The 24,383-nt window shown below is 43.8% G+C and overlaps 1 protein-coding gene across 1 annotated transcript in view; it reads right to left on the bottom strand.

The window, feature by feature from the left end:
• Positions 1 to 24,383, bottom strand: part of LOC119461632 (monocarboxylate transporter 10-like) — a 291,751-nt gene that overhangs the window by 240,999 nt on the left and 26,369 nt on the right. Inside the window, 5 exon segments of the mRNA XM_049671810.1 lie at positions 18,831 to 18,920; positions 21,064 to 21,180; positions 21,183 to 21,278; positions 23,370 to 23,413; positions 23,416 to 23,517. Of these exon segments, the coding sequence (XP_049527767.1) occupies positions 18,831 to 18,920; positions 21,064 to 21,180; positions 21,183 to 21,278; positions 23,370 to 23,413; positions 23,416 to 23,517 (449 nt within the window).

Here is a 24,383-nt window from a genome sequence, read left to right as displayed (position 1 = left end):
TGCGCTAGCCGATTCCAATTTGCACCTGCAAATTTTCTAACTTCATCACCCCACCTAGTTTTCTGGCGTCGTCGACTGTACTTTCCTTCTCTTGGTATCCATTCTGTAACTCTAATGGTCCACCGGTTATCCAACCTACTCATTACATGGCCTGCCCAGCACCATTATTCTTCTCCTAATGTGAACTAGAATATCGGCTACCTTCTTTTGCTCTCTTATCCACACAACTCTCTTCCTGTCTCTTAAAGTTAGGTCTAACATTTCTCGTTCCATCGCTCTTTGTGTTTCAACCAATAAGGTTAAGCTTTCCGTCGGAAGGGCGTGCTTCACGTGAGAAAATTCGCGAACAGCTTATTCATCAAAACATACGGTTCCTACCGAACATTGGCGAGTGTCATAATGCAAACGGACCATCGAATATCTATCAGACAACAATGGACTGAAAAGTTCTTAACACTGCCTGTAACCGCAGTGCGAACGCCGGCTACGTTCCGTGTGCAATGCTCCCCTTAAGGTAGGCAAGAAATCCGCGACACCTCTATTTCATAGATTTTCTGAGTATCGGATAAGTGTCGCGTCGCCTAGGTTTTACATTTGGCGTTCCTTCAAAGCGAGCTCGTAATTAACATCACAGCTGGTACTAACCGCCCAACTGAGTAATTTAGATCAGAGGTTAGAATTGCGCTTTCTGCTACAGGCAATTTTTTGTAATTAGCAGCTCCTCCCCTGTCGAGGAAATGGGGGTAAGCGAAGCTTGTCGTGTGTTTCTTCGGTGTTCCTCGGAACGAATTCCACTGACGAGTACCACGTTGTGCTCGAACCAGAACCGATCACAGGCACTGCAGCTGGCTCCGAAGTTCTAGTTCACAAACTCGCGTTGAAACCTGGCCGTTGCAGCGGGGAAGTTGGCGCTAGCGTTGTCGAGGCGTGCATCACCGTTGTTAGGTTCCTGGTGGGAAAGACGACCCTGACGTTCCCCCTGGGCTTCGGAACCCCTCACGCTAGGTAGCCCTTTCCCGAGCCAGTTCATGGCACCGTTGCTCAAACGCAGCCTGCTCCTGGGCGGAACGCACCACGCGTGGCCTTCCTATCCGGGCGCCGAAACTGATCTGAGATGACGGAAGCGCTGCGGAGTACGCGCCAACCCCCTTTCCTTCCCTTTCCCTCCCCGCGACACACCAAACGACCTTGTATAGTCGTGCGCGTCACGTGATCCGACACCGGCACAGCTTTCCTCGCAATTACACTTTCTTTCATTGTTTGTTTCTTTCCTTCCTTCTATATTTCTTTCTTGTCCCTGGCTCATACCCGCATATCCCTTGCTCATACCCGCATAATCAATGCGGTGTATGCGCCACACTTAAGTTTTTGCGTGACTACAACACCACCGAAACTTGTGAGCCAATACAAGCGTCGCTTGAAAAAATTTGCTGCTGCTGAAAACGCACCATGTATTTAAGCGCTGACCAAACGAGTTGAAAAGGTTCGAGCCAGGTGGTCAGTTATTCGTCAGGTAATCATGCGCATGTTTCTAGAGACGAACGCACGTAGCGTTATCCCCGGCTGTAGAAGAGTCATCCCGACGTGTCTAAATATCTATAGCAGAGGCTGAGTGATAACGTTTGAGGTGTTTGACATGCACAACATGACTGGACTATGGTGCAAATGAGATAGTGGGAGCGGTGAGGACGGCATCATATGTCACGGGAGTGACGGCACAAACTACGTGTTATGGACTCGTGTACCGAGACAGCAGCTTTTCCGAGACCCGAACGTGTCGAGATGGGGACCACAGTAGTACAAGCGACTGGGGCGATAAATGCATGTCTTTGTGTCGACCAAGGTACAGACGCTGCTGGATGTGTTGGGAGGTCAAAACACGAGTGCTGGCAACCCGCCGAGCTTGCGCAGTCCGGGTGGTGGTGCCTTGTGCATATTCGCTGACCGATGTAGTTGCGGATGGAAGGAACGTGTCTAGTTGAATGTTGATTCTCGGTCGAAAAAAGAACTGGAAACAACCAGCTGTGTCCTGGCGCAAAGATTTGTGTGCGAAAGGGAAGGAAAATGGGTAGGCGTGCGCTGCGCCGGGATTCCCTCGTCTCAGATCAGTTTCGGCTCCGGGATGGGAAGGCCGCGCGTGGTGCGTTCCGCCGAAGAGCAGGCTGCGTGGAAATGGTCCGTAAGACAATTTCTTGTGAATTTTCAGGATGGCGAGCTTATGGAGCGTTGTACAGGACTGTAGGATGTCGGCGATGACTCTTCAAAATAATTCAACGGCCACGGTCATTGGGCAGTTGCGTGAGGCTGCAGAGCATGTTGCGAAATAACGTCGCGAAGTAGACAATCAGCAACATATGTGGCACAGCTTGTTGGTAGTTTGACGAGGGTTTTGACGGCATCGGTTGCATGATCCTAAGTTGAATTTTTAGAGTTAAAGATCGACGACAATCTTTTCGAAAAGAGTTAGAGACCTAACATAGCAAGTTTCGAGAACTTTAACTAAGTCACGACCAACCAAATTGTTCGCCGCGAACTTTGGAAAAAAGATAAGTTTGATCTTCGTTTTCTCCTTGTAATCTACTACAGCGGAACTGACGAAAATAGAAATAGAACATAGAAAGGGCAGTTTATTGGTTTAAATTGATTTGGCGTTTCTCTCTTGTGTGCCTTTAAGTTGTCTCGCAACAAAAAGGCTATTAGTTACCACCTAGTGACCAAGAGGAGTGACCGTGCCAAATACTATTTAACGCCAGTGATCGCAAATGAACCCACCTGCGTGTTCCGCGTCACATGGAAAATACCTACCACGCATCCTCGTTTACACGTTTTAAAACCCGACCTCTCTTTTCTTTGCTTCGTGGAAAAATTAAAAACTAAATTATGGGATTTTACGTGCCAAAACCACGATCTGATTATGAGGCACGCCGTAGTGGGGGACTGCAGAAATTTGGAACGCCTGGGGTTCTTTAACGTGCACCTAAATCTAAGTACACGGGTGTTTTCGCATTTCGCCCCCATCGAAATGCGGCCGCCGTGGCCGGGATTCGATCCCGTGACCTCCTGCTCACTAGCCCAACACCATAGCCACTGAGCAACCATGGCGGGTGCTTCGTGGAAAGGCGGTGTATATCAGGTGGACTGGCCAAAAAAAAGTTGTCTGTGGCAGCCAGCACACCTCAAATTTTTTGACATGGTTTGCTCGAAGAGACCGGCAATATTTGTACTATGAAAAAAAAATTACCTAATTGCATAACAACAGTGCATAACAATTTCACTAACAAAGAAATAACTATTCACTTTACAGCGCATATCAGAACTAAACAATTGTAGCCGAATCTGCATGGCGTATCCACATGGAAGAAATTCTGAGGATGACACAAGTTTCGAGATACTGATTTCCAGTGTGAGCGCGATCAAATGATATTTTGTGGTGCAATACATTAAACGGTCGTGGTAGCTGAGTTGTTGTAATGTTGCGCTGCTTAGCCTGAGCTCGTGGGTTGAACTCCTGCGGCGGGGCCTGCCTTCAGATACAGGAGGAACTCCAAAACGCTCAAGTACCTTGTATTCGTTGCACGTTAAGGAACTAAAGGCGGCGAAAATGAATCGAAGCTCTACTATACGGCATAACTCATGACCCCCTTTGCCAGCTTCAGGATGTAAAATACGGAAATTTTATTTATTTATTTATTTATTTATTTATTTATTTATTTATTTATTTATTTACTTATTTATTTATTTATTTATTTATGTTTCACATACAATGGCGTCTGTTGAAAACGTAGGTAGAACGGTGCATTTGGCTTCAACTCTGACGTCGCGTATGTCTAAAATGATGTCAACTCCAGAATCGCACTGGCCGCACTTTTCAAATTGCCCTATATGCCGCCAAGTGATTTGAATAAAACCTAATGAAATTATTCCACATTGCCTATTATGCGTTTCGTTTTCCCGTGCAAATAATGTCCGCCTCTTTGAACAATCCTGTTCCTGATTCTAAACTGGGCTATCGGCCATAGGCAACTTTATTTAAAAACTTCTTTTCAGTTAAAAAAAGAAGGAACATCATATCAATAAGGGCCGCTGTTTCCTTGCAAAAGACAAGCTTGTCCAACGAGCCTTTGGCTCTGAACTAAGGGAAGGAGTTGCCTTGTTTTCCTTTGGTATCTTTGCTTCGCCTAAAGATATATATTGCGCTAGACGACATAACATATTCTGCTTGACATAACGCACCGGCAGCGGGGGGCCCGGCAGTGAGGGGCACGGAGCAAAGCCCCAGCAGGAAGCCGATGGCCTGCGATGCACCGCGGGTCCCGGTCAGCCTCTGAGCCGCTGGTCCGATGAGCGAGATGAAGCAGCCGTCGCAGAGCCCCAGCAAAAGGCAGACCAGCACCAGGGACACGTAGGTGTGCGCTGCGGCTATCGAGAGCGTCAACAGGCCCATGGCCATGAACGACACCTGGAACATCGGGACACAAGGTGTTACATTCCAGCAATGACGATACCAATTTTGGGCACTCCTTAAAACAATCTGTGTCGTAGACGACACTGCAAGTAGGTAATGAAAGGTGGGTTCCTATTCTGAGCCGCGAAACTAGGTGAAAAATCTCGCGCAGTTGGAATAACTCTCTTCTCTTCACTTATTATGCCCCTCTCCCTCTTAGGTTTTCGAAACTGTCTTATACAATAGAGCTATCACTTTTTTTGAGCAAACATCAATTATAACATACGCTCAGTAATAGGAAGCCAACAAACAAACGCCAAAGACAACATACGGAAAATATTTGCACTTACGAATTGAATTAGAGAAATGATAAATTAACGGAAATGAAAGTGCATGAAAAAAAACTACTTGCCGCAGGTGGGGAACGATCCCACGTCTTCGCGTTACGCCCGCAATGCTCTTGCCATTTAGCTACCGCCGCGCCGTTTTCCCATCCGCTTTCGGGGGTATTTATGTTTTACAACAAGAGCTAACCCTGGGAGTGTTAGCCTGCGCCACCACTGACAAACCTAGGCGGAAGATGTGGAAAATCTTTTCTGCCGCAGGCGTCACGAGCACGTGACCTTTTTGGGTGAAGACAACTGGCCAATAAACCCACATGTGCTATTTGCGTTTACATAGAATACAACAATACATACCAACATGGTTAACAATAAACTTGTTCCACTCATTATTCTACTCCAAGCTAAGCTATACTATGTTAGTACGGTAGACAACAACACACACGAGCATTCAAAAGCTGATACGATTACAAAAGAAAGAATATTACGTATATCTCAAAACTATTACGGTGACGTCAGAAAACGAAACACAAATCGCTTTTATTACCAAGTACAACAACGTGAAATCAAACCAAATATCTTATTTCAGGCTCGCGCAGCATATAGAGAAGTGTAAGCTCTAGAGTGAGCTTTCTAAAAGTAATACTGGCTAGGAAATTCTGAATCCGAAATTGAATCAACTATGGGCCGCAGACAATGCGTTTACAAGCAAGTAATAGGTTTAACAGGGATGCTATTAACTTAGGCTTTCACAAATGATTATTTAACACGGAGAGAGTGCAGCCGTTCATTAATATAAAGCAGCATTGTCTTTTTATTCATAAAGGGGAATGTGTGGAAAGGTGTCTTTACTAAGATGAAAGAAAGACAGGCCTATGAAAGAACACTTTCTCTGTGGACCCATATACCTTGCTCAAATTACTGTCCAACGTGTCAAACTGGCACTGCTTAACGTATGCGTCAGACGGTCTTGACACTATCAGAGATCCGTAGCACGCAGCCAGTATTTCCTGGGCTACTGCTCTCACGACATGTGCTACTTGGGCTGCTGGAGGACACGCAAAGGAGTGTGCACTGGTCGTGTGCTTGGCACTGCTTGGAGCCTTCGGAAGCGAATGTGTGTAAAGCATATGATTTCATATTTTTATTTTTATGATAGATTGTATTATGAATCCTTCATGTCGTCGGAATGTTAATTTTGCACTGTGGTTGTCGCAAAACTTTTTTCCGTGAATAATTGTGACTGTTTTTAACCAATTTTCCAGTTTTCTGTGCAATTTCTTCGCTTGAAGCTACATCACAATGGCATGTTCTGCTGTCTACTCATATGTAAAACCATTTAAAGAAGAATATATGTGATGTGATGGTAAATTATTTCTTCTTTGCTTGAACAGGAATTTACTAAACGTGGTAGACGTAGTACATGAAGGCACTGCTTTTCTGTCGACCTACGACAAGCGGAAACTGCTTTTCTAAATCCACGTATAAGAAAGGCACGGGCCCCGTCAGATGACCATATTGCTTTAGCCTCGGCCCCCTATTGGACCTGTTCTATTAAATAAAGAAAGAAAGAAAAAGAAAGGAAAAAAAACGGTGGCTCCAGTCCACGCTGTGAAGGTGATTGTACAGCGAAGCTGTAAACGATACCCACAACGATTACCCATTGTGACGTCACTTGAATTCACACACATGGCTCTACAAAGAGTGAAATGAGAGACAAGTAAATTGTACTTAACCACACCCCTTTATTACTTCACGACTTTATATTTACGCTGTTCTTCTGGCGTCTTTACTTTCCTTGGTCTACCCTTGGTAGCCTGGAATGAACTGAATTAGTTGCCACACCATGGTGACGTCACAACGTGATTTCTGTGCTGTTGGTTACTTTTCCACTCGGAGTAGCTTACGCAACCGTAATCTTTACCGGGAAACACACGCGGGAGAAGGAAGGTGTTTCACATTATTCGGAGACGTCATTGGCATACATTATACGGTTTGTGCTTCACACGAGGGTTTTGAATGACGTCAACCGCTTTCGAAAATCTGCAAACCTTATCTTTGCCGGAACGCGTCCGAGGGTGTTCCCGTTGTCCACAGGCGCCTTATCATCCGTCATGTGGTTTTGATGCTTGTTTTGTGGTTTTTTTCTTTTGAAAACGAGTGCTGAGCTGTATGCTTGTATGCCTGATTAGAAAGGAGATATGTCATTTGTATTCAATTTTTAGCCTGGCGTTTTATGCTTACGCCAACGACACGAAAATTTCCTTGGCTGGTAGAGGTGGACAGTTTCGCTGTAAAAATCCGCTCTGTTCAATCTCTGTCCTTTGCTATGGTCTACTTGCGTTGTAACTTGTCACAGACCGCTCTTTTATTATACTTGCGAACGTATATCGGTGAGAAATTGTCCCGCAGCCATTGACCATTTTCTCTGACTGTGAAATGATGCTTTGCGACCACAGATATAGTGGAACGACTGTAGCAATATATGACAGGAATGCTCTATACGTTACGAATAGCAACTACGGCGTGTTCTATCGACGAACTGACACTTCTTAACAACTTTTCACCCGAAATAAACGGCTTTATACGAGGAAGATTAGTCGCACCAGTGGACAAGTAATATTGTGCGATATTGCCCACCTGACTAATGATCACTAATCTGCACTTTATTTTTAATTTAGACGCATGTTGAACGTAACAAAAAATACTGTTAGTCTTTAGGGTATGGTAATTTACCAAGCAATATTAGGCCTAGAATATTTTCGCTACACCTGTACGTCAAATCGTAATTAAATGCTCTAGCAAGCCGGCGTTCTACATAAGTTTCAAAGATAGGCCTCTGCAGAGCACTGCAGTCAGAAAATGTGTCAGAGAAACACATATAAAATTCACAGGATATTTTGCTTATTTTCGGGAGACTGCAGGTGCGTACTTCGTGAACGGAAATAAAGAGATGTACGGAGGAGCGCACACGTGCCCTCCAACGAGCGGAAACTGAAAGTCGTACATCGCGGCACGTGGCAGAACACACAAGTGGCCTCTCTGGAGAGCGCTGTGCAAAACACGTAGCCCAACGTTTGGGGGGCTCGCCGGATGTGGCTTTACGCCTGGCACTTGCACAGCTGCCATCGCCATGCGGTCGCGCGCGTGGCTGACACATCGCCTACCCCGTTTCACTTTTCTGACTAGCAAGTTCCACAAAATAACTTTTATTTCACACTGCCGCCGCTGCAGCCTGTGCTTTCTGTTCCAAAGCTGCGGCTGAAATTAGACACGGCCTATGCCACTCCACTAGTGTTACTGGGACAACCAAGTGGCATTAAATGAATATTTATATATTTTAATGAACATTTTAGACAAACAGATCATATTTAAAATTGCCACGCTTACCATTGCCAGCAAGGTGTAACTATCTACAAACCAGAGTAGATTTCCTCAAATGGCAGCGCTATATGCTCTGCAAGAAAAACGCATGCTGACAATAATTAACGGCTTTGTTTGGTTTTCAATTTAAAGAACGTATGACCGTGGACTCCAGGTCGCGGTGATAGTGCTTGTCACATCACTTGGCTGTATTTTCTATGGTCAGACAGCATACTAAAATGACCGTCTTGAAGAGGACATCGTAAGCGTACTAATGACGAGTTCGAATATTTCTAAATATTACAAAAGTGTCGGGCGCGTGAATGGAACCTTTGCTAAATTACATCATTTTAAAACTAACGAACAAAACAAAAAAGCCTACAGGGCTATACGTTTCGCAAAATATATTTATTGTTTCTTGCTACTATACACAGAAATATAGTACGTTTATATAACCCCACTTTCGTCTTTATTTTCTCAATGAACATGAAATATACAGAAAGCGCAACCAATCCCAAAAGTGCGGGAGAAAACCAAAACGAAACAAAAAAGCCCAGCGAACATACAAAACAATGTCAAATGGCGGGCCCATGAGACACTGCTTGGGGTTCCTGCATATTCTTACAACCCCATAATATCTTGTATGAAACCTAAAGAAGGCACTTACCTGCTGTAAAACTACGGGACTAACGCTGGGCAGGTCGGCGAGCCTGCCAAACAAGACGCGTCCCAGACCGGACGTGATGCCCATGCAAGTGACGAGCGTCTCGCCGTTGGCGTCGGGAAACACGTCATCCACGTGTTGGACCTGCCGGAAAAGCAGATCGACTTACCATGTCATTCATTGGCACACACGACTACATCAGGTCGCCACATTTGTGACTACCGAATTGAAGCCCCCATTGTCTTTCTCCTACGCTAAAATAAGCAGAGCTTACATAGTCATCTACGTGGGCCAAACAAGCTCGCAGATCAAGCCGAAAGAATCCTTGCGGTTTTGTGAACGTGTGGGAAAAAGGTCGAGAATTCTGGTTATTATAGATCTTCCCTGTCAATCTCGCGATAGCGCTGGCAGCTCGGACTTGTATCACCACCACCACCACCATCATCATCATCATCAGTCTATATTCATGTCCACTGCAGGACGAAGGACTCTCCCTGTGATATCCAATTACTCTTGTCTTGCGCTAGCTGATTCCAACTTGTGCCTGGAAATTTCCTAACTTCACCACCCCACCTAGATTTCTGCCCTCCCAGACTACGCTTCCCTTCTCTTTGTATCAATTCTGTAATTTTAATGGTACACCGGTTATCCATCTTACGCACTACATGGCCTGCCCAGCCTCATTTTTTCCACCTAATGTCAACTAGAATATCGGCTATCCCCGTTTGCTCTCTGATCCACACCAACCTCTTCCTGTCTCTTAACGATAGGTCTAACATTTTTCGTTCCATCGCTCTTTATGCGGACTGTTAACTTCCAAGTTTCCAGCCACCTTCCTGTCACTTTGTCTATGTCTCCTCAATTTTTTCTACTTACAAGTTTGGTGGCATTCTCCAATTATAACCATGTACCAACTAGCCCAACAAGCCACTCTCATGAACTGCAAGTTTCTACCCCCTATGTTAGCACCGGTAGAATGAAATGATTGTACACATTTCTTTTCAACGACAGTGGTAAGCTCCCAGTCAAGATCTGGTAATGCCGGCCGTATGTATTCCAACCCAGTTTTATTTTTCTGTCAATTATTTTTCTCATGATCAAGGTTCCCTGTGAGCAATTGACCTAGACAAACGTACTCCTTTGCAGACTGTAGAGGCTGACTGGCAATCCTGAAATTTGTTTCCTTGCCAGGCTCTTGAACGTTATGTTTGTCTTCTGCATATTAATTTTCAACGCCACTCTTACACTTTCTCGGCTGAGGTCGTCAATCATTTGCTGTAATTTGTCCTCATTGTTGCTGAATAGGACAATGTTAACTGCCAATCGCAGGTTGCTGAGATATTCGCCCTTGATCCTCACTCCTAAGCCTTCCCGGTCAAAGAGCTTGAATACTTCTTCTAAGCATACAGTTAATAACATTGGAGAGATCGTCTCTGCTTGTTTGACCCCTTTCTTGATAGGTAACTTTTTACTATACTTGTGAAGAACCAAGGTAGCTGTGGGATCCTTGTAGATATTTGCCAAGATATTCAGGCATGCCTCGTGTACTCCTTGGTTACGCAATGCCTCTATGACTGCTGATATCTCTACTGAATCAAATGGCTTTTCATAATCTATGAAAGCCATCTAGAAAGGTTGTTTGTACGCTGCAGATTTCTCGATTACCTGATTGATGACATGGATATGATCCATCGCAAAATACCCCTTCCTGAAGCCAGCCTGTTCTCTTGGTTGGCTGAAGTCCGTGTTGGCGTTCTTCCAGCTCTCTGGTACACAGCGGTGAGGCATTGCGTATATATATATATATATATATATATATATTTATAGGGCCGCAAGCTTTTCAAACATGATATCTCCTCCATCTTTGATTAAATCGACTGTTATGCCATGTTCACCAGCAGCTTTTCCTCTGGTCATGTCTTTCAAGGCTCTCCTAACTTCATCGCTAATTATAGAAGGAGCCTCTGTATCATTTTTGTCATTACTTCGAATGAATGTAGCTTGGCTGCTCTGGTATCTGTAGATGTCAGTATATAATTCTTCCGCTACCTTTACTATGTCATCAAAATTGCTGATGACATTTACCTGCTTATCTTTCAGTGCATACATTTTGCCTTTTTCTATGCCAAATTTTCTTCTCACTGATTTCATGCTGCGTGCATATTTTACTGCTTCCTTAATCTGTTCCACGTTATAATTTCGGATATCCCTTACTTTCTTCTTGTTAATCAGTTTCGACAGTTCAGCGAATCCCTTGTGATCTCTCGAGTTTGACACTTTCATGTGTCGCCGTTTCTTCTGCTGGTGAGGTCTAGTGATGTCTAGGATTTCTCTCAATTTGAAGGGAGGAAGAATAAAATTAGTCGAGAAGAAACAGGGCCAACCTAGATGCAGTAAGGGTAAGGCAGAACAATTCAGGATGGTGCTCGCAAACGAATATGCAGCTTAGAACAGGAAGATGAAGACAACATAGAGGTCATGAATGAAACCGTAACTAGGCTGATCTCAGAAGCAGCAATGGAAGTGGGAGGTAAGGCACCGAGGCAACCAGTAGGTAAGCTCTCCCATGTAACAAAGGACCTAATAATGAAACGAACTTGTATACCGGGACAAAAATGAAGAACTCCTAATTGGTTTTTATTTACATAGTCCTCTTTAATCACTATCGATAATTACCAGAGGTAACTTTGGCACTACGATCGTTCATCCAGCATGGGAATGATGGTTAGTACTTGGACTCTTCGTGCTGTGCCTTCAGACTTTCTTGTGGCATCGTTTGTTACGCTTTACCTGCCTTCACTTTGCCAAAATTTCAAAGCATGCAGTAATTAATAACACTGCGAACAAGCATAATCACTGCTAATTGCAGTTGTTTCCCTTGTCCACACGTCCTTGGCGTGATGGTTTCAAAGTCTGGCTTCTGTACTTTGATGCCCAGTGTTCGAATGCTGCCATTAACATATTTGAAAATGTTCAGTCATAATTTATAGCGATTTCTTCATATAGCATTATAGCATTCTTCAAGATAATCAGTTTGCAAAGTCACGGAGCGAGGTTAAAGCAAGAAAAAGGAATTTTAGCTCCGACATTGTACTAATCCATTATTCTCAAACCACTCTCCTTGCAGTATTTGTAGACAATACTGCCTCTGTTCCCTCTAATAATTGTATGAATCTTTATAGACACACATTGACTCATTGTCTGCGTAGAAAATGAAAGGCAATCAATTTTTATCATGTCCAAACCCGCGGTGCTGATGACCTCAGGGCGACGTCACGATACAAGTGCATTTTTCATATGCACTATTTCTAGTTAATTAAACGTTCCGAAATTTCTTAAGCCGTAATCACTGCACACCTTGGACGAAATAATTTTTATCCATCGAAAAACAATAGGCTCGTTTAAAGAAACCTTGCCTTAATCAATGACGTCGTCAGTTTTGGCATAGGAATAGTCATATGGTGTCGCCACACAAATATTTGGGTCGTTCTCGTGTGCTTTTTATGTCGCATAACCCCGTATCGAATGAGACTACACTAGTTTTTCCATAAAACAAGCTTTCATTTGGTCTCTTCCGCGTCCTTTAAAGCTAACTGCACTTAGTCGATAGAGTCAGGCCGGCCAAACTTACAAACTCCATGCAAACACTGTCTTGTTGGATGGGCAGCGCGCAGCCAAGCAGCTAAAAACCGAAAGCCTTTGTTACATCCATGCATGTCTCGCCTTGACGCTTGATATCGTTACATTATTGGAAAGCCAGGGACAAAACTGCATCGTCTGTGTAATTTCTTGTCTCTGTCATCGTTAAGCCTTGTGCTATAAGCCTACTTAAGATAGACCACGAACTAACCGAAACATTATATTACCACGGACAAGTTCTAGTTGAAGCAGTTAAATGAGTGGGGTGGTGTCAACGCGACGCCTCATTCGACTCGCTCGCATCCGATCAAATAAACGAACCTATTAGGTCGACACCGCACGCCTTTTTCAAACTTCCAATCATGTCGCGATAAGTTTTAGAGGAAGATCTACCTCGGGGACACTCCGCTTTCTCTTTCAAGTACAGAACTGGCAAGCAATCAGACGAGGCAGTCGAATCGCATAGCGACCACTACATGCAGCATCGACTGCAAGGGCCCGTGCAAGCAAGATGCTGCATCATAGGTGACATAGTTTTCGGAGCAGGATTCCTGTTTCCGGTCGCCAACTGTCATGACTCTCCGACAGTTGCGTTTCATTCCGTGAGTACTGTACATGTGAAACGCACAAATGCTCTCAATAAAGAACCGCAGAACACCCTGACTCAAAATTGTTGCTTTGAGAGAAAGTAAAATTCTAACGACTGTACACGCATAATTTTGATTTAGGCCCACGAATAAAAAAAAATTCGTCGATAATCACTAATCTAAAGAAATTGACTGTCGCTATGTCAAATTGCAGATTTACCTGATAATAGAACAATGTTTACGAACCTTTCGTAAAATGCTACTCCAAAGTTCTTCAGGGAAAATACGGGGAATGCGGGAGACAGAAATTCAAGATGATGGGGAACTCGAGCAGGTAAGAGCACGAGTCAACGTTTCAACAAGTGGACTTGTCATTTTCAAGGCGCCATATATCCTATATCACGTGACATATATCATATATATATATATATATATATATATATATATATATCCCCTTGAAAACGACAAGTCCACTTGTCCACTTAGGAGGGTTGCTCATCTCTAAATAGTCACATAATGCAAAACGTTGTATATTACACCAATTTTGTCATCTTTAGGTGTTTCAATGGCTGTAGTTTACACATTTGTGACATACGTTTTATTGCGGAGTAGCAGAATACTGAGCTTGATACTGTTTTCCTATATTTAGTTTAACGATATTTAGGAGTATTGCAGAAGATGATTCAAGGAAATTAAAAACATGCTCGCTGAAATTGGGGATCCTTAACCTTTCCTTGAAATGCGACAAGCCTCATAAAAATTGGTGCATTCCATAGCGACAACGATTTTTTTCTTCCCCATGACAGCAGCTCCTCAGATAAAGTTTCCTTAACGAAGTATCCAGCCTGAACATGCGCATTCTTTTCCGTGTCAATAATGAAGCAAGGGAAAGAGCCCTCGACATTGCTTTCACTATAGCCCCTTGAAACCGTGTCAAATATATCACGTAGGACATACGAGCGTGGGATCAGAAACGAGTAAGAAATATAAGAGGGTGGCGTCCGTACATGTTCAACCAAAAAAAACCAACCAGTCGGTGACCACAAGCACACCGCGTCTCATCTGTCGTACTTGTTTATCAATTTTCACAGCAATAAATTATCATATGAGCATCAACAAGGCTGCAATACCGTCTATAAAATGAAGTTTTCCTTTCCTGGCGCGTTATGGCTCATGACCTAGTGCACAGTTAAACGAGCTGTTTCCTCCACACAAGGCGCAAAAGCCTTGAATTTCGTGAATGCCGTTCAGATCCTTGACGACGAAAGCCACATATGTCAGAAACAAATAAAAAGCTTGCCACAAGCCCCAAAACAAACATATTTCATCACGATTGAAGACTCCATGCACTAGCAGACTTTACGGGCCTATTAAATTGCCCTACATAGGCTACTTCTGGAAAACTACCTCTTACAATCGTTATTCTTATTCATGGAAGTAACACTTCGCACCAAGTTGTGAACCTTCCCAAGCGAACGAAGTCCTATCCGACAAAGCTTTGTGTGCAAATGTAAACATTTCAAGGCTCCTTTTTCATAAAGGTAACTTCAGCATCATCATCATCCTCGTCAGCCTATATTTACACCACTACAGGTCGAAGGCCTTCCCGGCGATCTGCAATTACTCCTGTTTTGCGCTAGCTGATTCTAACTCGGGCCTGCAAATTTCCTAACTTCATCACCTCACCTAGTTTTCTGCCGTCCTCAACTGCGCTTTCCTTCTATTGGCACCCATTCTGCAACTCTATGTTCCACCGGTTATCTGCCCTACGCATTGCATGGCCTGCCCAGCTCCATTTCTTTCTCTTAATGTCAGGTAGAATATCGGCTATCCCCGTTTGCTCTCTTATCGACACCGCTATCTTCCTGTCTGTTCACGTTTGGCCTAACATTTTAACATCGCTATTTGTGCGGTCCTTAAATTTTTCGCGAGCTTCTTTTTGAACATCCAAGTTTCTGCCCCATATGTTAGCAGTTAGTTAAATGTAACTCACTTTGCAGCAATACGTCGCAAGAATGCCGGCACATATTCAACAATTCTTGATACGGGTACTGTACCGGTCGACTGCGCATTGGCAAAGTAATCCCAGTTTTTCAAAAAATTAGTAGGTCTTGTCCCAATAAATATCGCCCTATTTCAATCACGAGTGTGTGCTCCAAATTAATGGAGCATGCCACTTTTTCTAGTGTAGCAAAATTTCTGTCGTTCATCAACTTTTTTTTTATCCTAACGAACACGGTTTCCGTAAAGGCCATTCCTGGGAGATACAGCTGGTTTTATTATTGCACGACATTCACTCATCCCTTGATAGTATTATACCTCTACATGCATTGTGCCTTGACTACAAAAAAGCTTCCGATAAAATATGTCATGCTCGTTTACTACTCATACTCCCAGAAATAAATCTACGCCAAACAGTTCTCAAAAGGATTCAAGAATTTTGAGCAGACCGGCATTAGTTCATCATGTGAATACATGCATAGTTATCATCTTTTTCCCAAGTCTTGTCACGTGTTCCCAAAGGCAAGGTCCCCCCGACTGTTTCTGTTTCATATATATATATATATAAACGATTTACTCCTTCATGTATCATCTAAAATACGCCTCTTTGCCGATGATTGGATTCTTTAACGCCCTATAACAGTCCTCCGATATTTCCGCCCTCAAGAACAATCTTCATCGTGTAGAATAGTGGGGTAAAATTTGGCTGCTGTCTCTCAACTTTCATAAATCTGTAGTAGTTTCATTTCACCATCGTACGAAGTTTCCAACCCCCGAATACACAATTTAGACTGTCCTATTTCCCTTACTAACTCGTTGAAATACCCCGGTATTCACATCTCCCGTGACCTAACTTGGACCAATCCCGTTAATCAAGTTCCTAATTCTGCATACCATTTCTTAGGCTACATCCGTCGTAATCTTTCTTTTGTCCCTTCCTCTGTTAAGCATTGCAGCATACAACAAACCTCGTCCGTCCCAAACTTCATATGCACGTGCCAGTATGACCATTTGAAAAATCTAATTAATACAATCGAATCAGTCCGGACCCAAGCTATCATTCATCTGAGTGATTCTCTTACAAATCTAGCATCACAGCAATGAATTGGCGGCTTGATCTACCCGCTCTGGCTCATCGCCGCAGAATATCTCGACTAAATCGTTATAGCAAGATTTTCACTCTTGCCGCCTAACAACGAGTCATCGTTGCGGTCCATCGCATGTGATGCCACGTCCATCCAAACGCCGTCGCCTCTCACGTGCCATACCGCAACATTTCATCAGTCGTTTTTATTCGTACCACGCATGAATGGAATTGCCTTTCCGGCCATATCGCTGCAATCATCGACCCTGCAGATTTCAAATCCACCATCGAAGAAATCACGTCCATTGACACGTTGACCACAGGATCAGCGTATATACTGCTGCACATCATTATGTTATTTATTCACTGTAATCATGCTATTGCATTCACTCCTCCAGCCCTCATATAATGCCCGAGGCCGCCCTTAAGTATAGTAAATAAAAAAACAGTCACGCGAACAAAGGCGACTACGCTATTCTTAACGAGGCACAAATTCAAGGGATATTACTCACGAGATGAACGTACGGCACAAAGTAGCCGAACAGGGCCAAAGGAATCGCGATCACCCAGACGACGAACGCCGATTTCCATATGGACTGTTGAGTACGTCGCAGCAGCCGCTTGGTTCCTGCAAAGAGTGCGACATAAAGGACAATGCGACGAAGTAGACTAACAACCTCCTGAATGAACAGCAGGCATTCCTTGCAATTATACCGCCCCGCCACTACTGCTCCACACGCGAACCGTACAGCTCTGGTGTGCTTCGTCCGTCAGCATTAGATCAATCATATCCCAGCATGGGACAATACTTGTGTCAGCAGGTGTATGGAAGATGAAGTGTACAACTGTCCTGGAACATCAGCTTTATATATATATATATTATATATATAATATATATATATATATATAAATATATATAATATATATATATATAGTAGTAATGGATTTTTCAATGGGCCAAGCGTACTTAGAAAAATGAGAAGCACAACTTCGGCGTATCTTAGGTTTATATACCCAACAGTTTTGGTCGGTCCACCAACCGAAACTGTTGGGTAAATAAACCTACGATAACCGCAAAGTTGTGCTCCTCATTTCTCTCTCTCTCTCTCTCTCTCTCTATATATATATATATAATATATATATAATATATATATATATATATATATATATGTGGGTGTGTGTTCTGTACTTATCGCAGTAATCAATGGTGCTCGCCTATATTCGCGATTGTACATATTTGCGTCACGTGCGCAATTTTCGTGCATAAGACGCTATCACTACAGATGCGGTGACATTTAACAAATTTCGGACACATGTGAGTGTTTTGTTGCAAAGCGATAAATTAAGAGCTTCGATCATTCGGTGAAGAACGGTCACCGGCGAAACGCAAGACAACGAACACATGACAGTATGCCACAGAATAATTCTGCAATGGTAACCGGGCGCTAAATCAGAGGCTTCATTTAATGCAGGAAACGTGCACCCTGCTGTCAAGGAAAATTTGACATTACTTTGTGGAACCTGCAGCGTAGTTATCGCGTTGCCGAATCTGCCTCATGCCGTTTTTCTTTTGTAGCGTTAGCTACACTGGCCTAGCCAAGCCCGTTTCGCGCGGAACATCAAGAGCCGTGCTGCGCATGCGCAAGGGTCAGTGATGTCACACGGCATGCGCACCGGAGCCACCGGAGCCGGCACCTCTCGCGCACTCCGCCGCCGCCGCGCGCGGATCACCGGCGCCGGTCTGCACATTCCAGAGGAGTGACGTCGTAGCCGTGGTAGACGCACTGGCGCCGGCGCGCGCTCGCTGTGCAGTCGCCGTCTGACACTGCGCTGGAGCCGCTGCGCTTCTGACTGGCGTTTGCCAGTGTGGTATAGCCATGGAGAAGGAGAGCGCAAATGCTGCTCAACAGCGCAGAAGAACGGAGAAGCTTGACTCATAAGAATAATCTTATCTTAAGAATAAGTAAGATAAGAGATAATCAGCTGAACCTTTGCTAACGTACGTATATCCTGGCATAACCGAGCTAAGCCACTGCAACTTTTTTTATCAGCGCAAGCGGAAGGAACGATTGCTGGCGTTGAACATCGATAAAGATATTGTCTTTTGTATTGGAGCATCATTTGCGTCTGTTTCCCTCTCGTTAAGTACTGAATGCAAGCCGCACAATTTGGCGGTGTTTCGTTCAGGCATTATTTCAAATTCAAGCAATGCATCCGTGGATGAGATTCATCGGCTTTCAAAACTGATATGTTTCGACTTAAAACAGCGCTACTAGCCGGGAAGAAAGAAGAATATATACGCAGACACGATCAGAAAGACAGCGTCCGTGTCTGTGCGTTTTTTTTTTCTTGTTTCCGCCCGCCTGGTAGGTCTGATTTTTTTTATCATGCACCAAATAGCCCGACCGTAAATGCTTACTTGCTCTTGTATTCGGTTGCATGTTTATGTTTAGGACACTACACAGGGGATGCCTACAGTAACATTACTAAAACATGGTGTGAGTGCACAGCCGTCATCTGTGTTAAACACCTATCGTTGGTATGCTTATGGTCGAGAACATTTAAAGCGTGAAGCTGCCATACAGGCTGCTGACGCGGGCACTATTGCTAGGCCTGCCTCTACTATTTCTAGCATGAAAGGACACGGAAAATAAGGTGAACGTCAGAAATTGCACTAATGACGTGCTGCTTCGGAAAAACCACGTACCTTGTCTTCATCATTCCAACCGTGAATGACAACTGGTGTTTTGAAGGCGATACCACATAGAGCTACACTCAGCGTCAGGACAGACATTACCTGCACAGAAAAAAAAATAAGAGAGCCAAATTTCCTGGCTACATTTGAAGTATATTTAATTACCAACGAAAGCTACGTCTGTCAAACAGTCTTACTGATCAAGACAACGTCTCATTCAGTCTCCTATCATCGTGATCCCACGCTGTGGGTTTTACATTGAATGGTTCATGGTGTGCTCAACTTTGACGCTAGGCTGGCTTCATGGCACTTTTGTGTGACGTCAGAAACGACTAGGTGCTTTTTTTAGATGACATCCTTATGAAAGGGAAAAATTGTCATCCACCCGAATTTAGCACCAAGCTACATAGGAAACCCAAACAGGCTTCTCAGAAGGAAGGCTTCGCAGTTAAGGAAAAATTCGTGCTGGATACTACTCCACCTTGCCGGATTTTGCAAAACTGATTTTACACCATATCCTCATGTTCTTTCATCCTCACCAGTGACGTGATTAGAAAAAAGTAAATGAGATTCTATGTGCCGAAGCTGCGACCTGCTTGTGTTATTTTGGATAACGTCGTCTACACATTATGATGCATAATTCTATAATCAGTTAATCTAGAGTCTGCCGTCTATGATTTATATAGTGTCGTGTACTCTTGATGTCTTTACCACGTTTTTTTTCTTGCTTATGCAGAATATTCGTTTCTTATGTGCATGAACTGCGTTTGATGCAGTGTGCTGTTGCGTAAGCCACCAGGATGTAGGCAGCCACTGGATCATGAAGTAATATTCTGTTCTGTTCCACTCTAACGTGAGAGCCTTGTGCTGCTAATCGCAGTGAACTTATCAGATGCTGTACCGCGGAGAATGTAGCACTATTGAGCACGAAAAATGTGGTTATTTGCAAAACCTGTTATCATGGAGTCTTGGGGTAGCTAAATAATCGTTATTTTTCATAGAACGTCGGTATTAGATGCATATAGATCATCAGTATCTGTGTCACGCACTTGGAGTATTACGTTAAAACTCTGAACACTTGATTTACTTCACCTATCTTGATTTATTCGCGCGATGTTGCATCATGGATGCTATGTATATTTATAGACACTAAATTGAGATGAGGAGCCCATATTTCTAACACGCTATATTTATTATCAAGACCATTCCGTAATATGTGGTTCGAGCCGTTTGGTCAAGAGCCTTCCTATGTTCTTTAGCCTCGCTTAGAGTACAGAAATCTACATGTAAATTAGAAAATATTATGGCATCTTGCGTAGAATAACTATGATCTGATTATGTTCTACATGAAGCGTATCGACATCCTAACAAGTCAAGTAACGCATCAGCATATGTTTTTTGTTCGGCTTTGTATGATTTCTTAATTCCTGTGGAGTTCATTGTTTTTAACATATGTATAACCGTTGCAGGATCGTGTCACACCTCGGCTATGGTGCTATAGTCGTGTGTCCCGATTGCTTTTGATTACATTCACTGCCTACGATTCTTAAGAGTAGTCACACGTGTAACGAAAAAGCACGGAGTCCTGACAACCGTAAGTTGATTGTGTTTTCACACAATAAAGCAGCGCCCTGTGTACTGAAAGAGACACGCGATGAAGAAGGTGGAACGCTCATCGAGACAGTAACGAAGGCGAGTGAGAAAGAGCTCGCTCATCTATGAGCTCCGGGTAGTTTAATGACCCCTTAAATGTCATGCCCCAGAACAAAATCAAGAAAGAATGCGATGGTTTCCTGTATATGCATTGCAATATGCGTACTTGTGGGCCGTTGTCCGCAGATGTGTTGTTACGACTAAGCGCACACATGAACCACAATGTTGATAAGTAAGGCAGCAGGAACGGCTTCCATTTGTACCATCTGTGTGTGCGCAACATCATGAGCTTTTTTTTTCATAAGACCCAGTTCTCGTTTCTGAACGGGATATAGTGTTCGCATGGCATGTTCGCTTAGACATGAGCTTCCGGCCTTGTCAGGCACACCACGCACCCTTTAGAGCACTCTGATTTCTAAATATAGTGATTATGCGTGCTCGAGCGCTTTGTCCGTGTTCCCTATATGCAACTTTAACTGCCTTACTACATGCATTACCGCTAACACCGAATCTCTATACGCGTCCAGCCTGGAGCTATATATGCATCGCTGCGTTCCTCTGCAAACGCTGCGTTACTTATAGATTGGTTTACCCGAAAAGTGTTCTGCAGTCCAATGGCATCCATCATGGCCGCAAGTGGAATTGGCAGGACGGCTGTGAACACTGAGCTTCCGGCAGTGGCGATGCCGTTGGCTAGACCCAACTTGCGGGGTTGAAGTAGTGTGCCAGAACAGAAAGAGAGGGTGCGTACGCCATTGTAGATCCGACTCCCAGAAGGCCACCATATGTGACCCATAAGTATGGTACCTGAAAATAGAAGCACTTTCACGGATTGTTGAGCACAGAACAACGACATATCCCAGTCATAGATACACGAGATGAACGTGGTCTCTCGTGCATCTATAGTATTGTGATCGTTATCTTCACTCAGATGTTTAATACAAAAGTTGCTCAATTTAGGTAGCCCAAGTAAAAGTCGTAAGTGAAGCAGCTGCGTACACACGAAAACACAACAGCTACCTTTGGAGATGCAGAGAATAAAGCATGTTTCTGAAGTATATTAGGGTAAATACACTTCACTTTATAAATAGTTTCATGCCCGATAATATTTTGTTCTGTATAGTTACGCCTGTTGATATAGGCATTTCCTTGTTTTTTTTGTATCTTACCATTGTATTTTATTTTGCGCGTTCTTTTGTCTTCTTTCAACGTTGTTAATTTTGCTGCTTTAACCCATGTATACAAAAACAATTTTTTTGTACTTTGAACCGAGGGTCCCCTTGCAGTCTTTGACTTTGGGACCCTCGTCTGTATAGTATCGTCTACATAATCATTCTATTGAATGGTTAGTAAACTGAAACTGAAACAAAAATTTTACAAACATTATTTGGACAAATGGTTGTGTCTCTGTAAAGCAGAAGCTTCATAGTGTCAGCGCTGTCAGCACAGCAATTTATGTGGAAAATACAGGGACAGGGGCACTAAATATTTTTGGTTCTTCAATCTGACATGGTTGCTAACGCTTTGCAGAAACTGCGGCCCAACCTGTCACCCAAGTTGATATTACCCGAAAAGGATGCCGGCGATAAAGAACATGCGCATGAGCTATAGCGCACTGCCAAAATTAGATATTCAAATGTTTTAAATTCAGTTGCAAATGCATAAGATACAATACATTTCATGTGACAGCAAATTATACTCTGCCGGTGGTCAATAAGAAGAAAATAATTATTTAGAGTCATTACGCGACCATCCGCTCTTTCGGTTACCGTGGATCAGCCAGCCCTGACGTGCATGAGAGGTGTAGTTTAAAGTAGGTGGCGGGCACTCCGGTTTCAAAATTTGTGACATTTTTCTGGCTTCCCATAGCTCTGTTCTCGCATCAATATCACGAATTCGTTATTTCGGAAGCCTAATGTAGCAATATGGCTCGACCTATTGTTTTTAACTAGTGTCCCTACAAGTAGACAGGGCCAGAATGGCGGCGATGAACCCGGGCATCCTGAAATAACTCAGCTGGGGACGACGGAACACTTCCGTCTGCTCACTTCCAGCAAAGCTTATTCCTCCTCGATCAAGTAGTGTCCCTTTAACATGCAGCATTCTCGCCGCGATGGCTATGACGTCCTACTGTTGAGCACGAGGTCTCGGATTCGATTCCCGACCCCGGTGGATGCATTCCTATGCGGGAATAATGCAAAACGACTCGTTAACAGCGATTTGGCTGCGTGTTAAACAACCACAGGTGATCAAAATTATACCTGAGCTAGCACTCCGCTACGGCGACCACCATTGCCGACAGTGCCATTTCCGGGAAGTCAAACCCCAAAACTTTTAATTTGTCGTGTTTGCTTCGGAGTAAGTGCACATGCCACGCATTTCAGCAAAGACGCTTTTGACGGAGCATTGTGCCGACATCGCGAAGTGTTGCAGCGCGCGCTTTTTTCTAAGTGGTTTTTCACCACACTCTGTGTTCAGGTTCTAACTACAGCAATGAGTTGACTTCATCGCTTGAAAAACTACCGTAAGGACTCGTGCAAGGGCCGCACTTTTTTTCCCAATTTTGACGAGGTGCGACCCTCACAAAGTACCGAACCTTTGGTCAAAAGTGTGCACACTCCGGATCCCCGAGGGTATCGCTGCATCAGGCGTCAACGCGCAGCTGTCGCCACGTAGTAGCGGCACGAGGAAGTAGGCAAGCGCGCGAAAATTCGCCGATGCGGAGCGCGCGGCATCGGGCACCGAACGCGATTGCTTCTCCGTTGGAAAAGTTTTCCTCATATTTTGGGCTGCTAACTCGGGGGTGCGGCCCTTACACGAGTCCATGCGGTATTACGTTTTCACATTTTATTACAGGAGGTAGCGCACCTACCTAAGTGAAGTGGACGATATACTCACCCTGAAAGCCCATGAGCTCAGAAGGAGGCCTACGGACCCTATTATGCGCCACACACCACGGTTATCCGAGCGCCAAACTTGTCTGCCAGCAGGCTTGCCACTGGAGACATGGCGAACGTCGACCCCACGCATAGCGAACCAACTAGTGCTACGACAGAAAAAAAAAAAAAACACGTCCATTCACTGCGTAACACCGGACGCCACCGAAGTGTGCTTGTTACTTGAACAGTCTCGATACATTTCCAGTAAATAACAACAATTTCTTTGATCTTTTAACATGCATAGTGGTATATTATCGAAGCAACTTGTCGTCACGGTTCCCAGACTTCAAAGAAATCCGTCTACGAGGTGAACGAGGTGGTTGTCTCGTTATGAACGTGCTAAACATCGCGAAGGCAACACAAACTCAAATTTGCAAAGTAGATGGTGTTGCACTGACTCGAAGATGTATTTGTAACTAAAAGTAAGACATGTGCATTATATAAGCGACCAGCTTAATTAGATAAACCAAGATAAAATAAAGTTCCCATGCGACTCGGGAGTCATTTCTTTCTATTCAGCTGTCCACGAATTACAGATTTAGCGCTATACATAAATATTTGTCATCAAATAACCTCTACCTGTATTAATGGTATTTTAATTACGAAGCGCAACCGTGTCTTTTCCCCATCTTGTCCTTTTCCTATAGAAATTAAATCTTTTGACAGATCCTTTTTGTAGTGTCACAGGTCCTCAGAACCAATGTAGGCCAACACGGGTCATATCGCCTCAACATTAGGCGGCAGTACTACTTGGATTTGACTCACATTCTCCTAGCTCAAAGTGATAATCGCCAGTCCTTGTCGATATGCAACAATCCTAAAACATCAACTCTTAACGAAGGTGCTAGTGTTCGCGCTGCATATCTGACGATCAAGATATTCCAGATAATAATAAAATTTAAATTTGTAACATTATTATTTAGCAAGTAGCATCGATATTAAAAGCGAGAAATCGAGAAGTAAGAAGCTCTTC

The sequence above is a fragment of the Dermacentor silvarum genome, chromosome 8 (assembly GCF_013339745.2).
Source record: "Dermacentor silvarum isolate Dsil-2018 chromosome 8, BIME_Dsil_1.4, whole genome shotgun sequence".
Lineage (NCBI taxonomy): Eukaryota > Metazoa > Arthropoda > Arachnida > Ixodida > Ixodidae > Dermacentor > Dermacentor silvarum.
The sequence above is the reverse complement of the archived record's forward strand: the minus strand, read 5'-3'. Positions and strand labels throughout refer to the sequence as shown.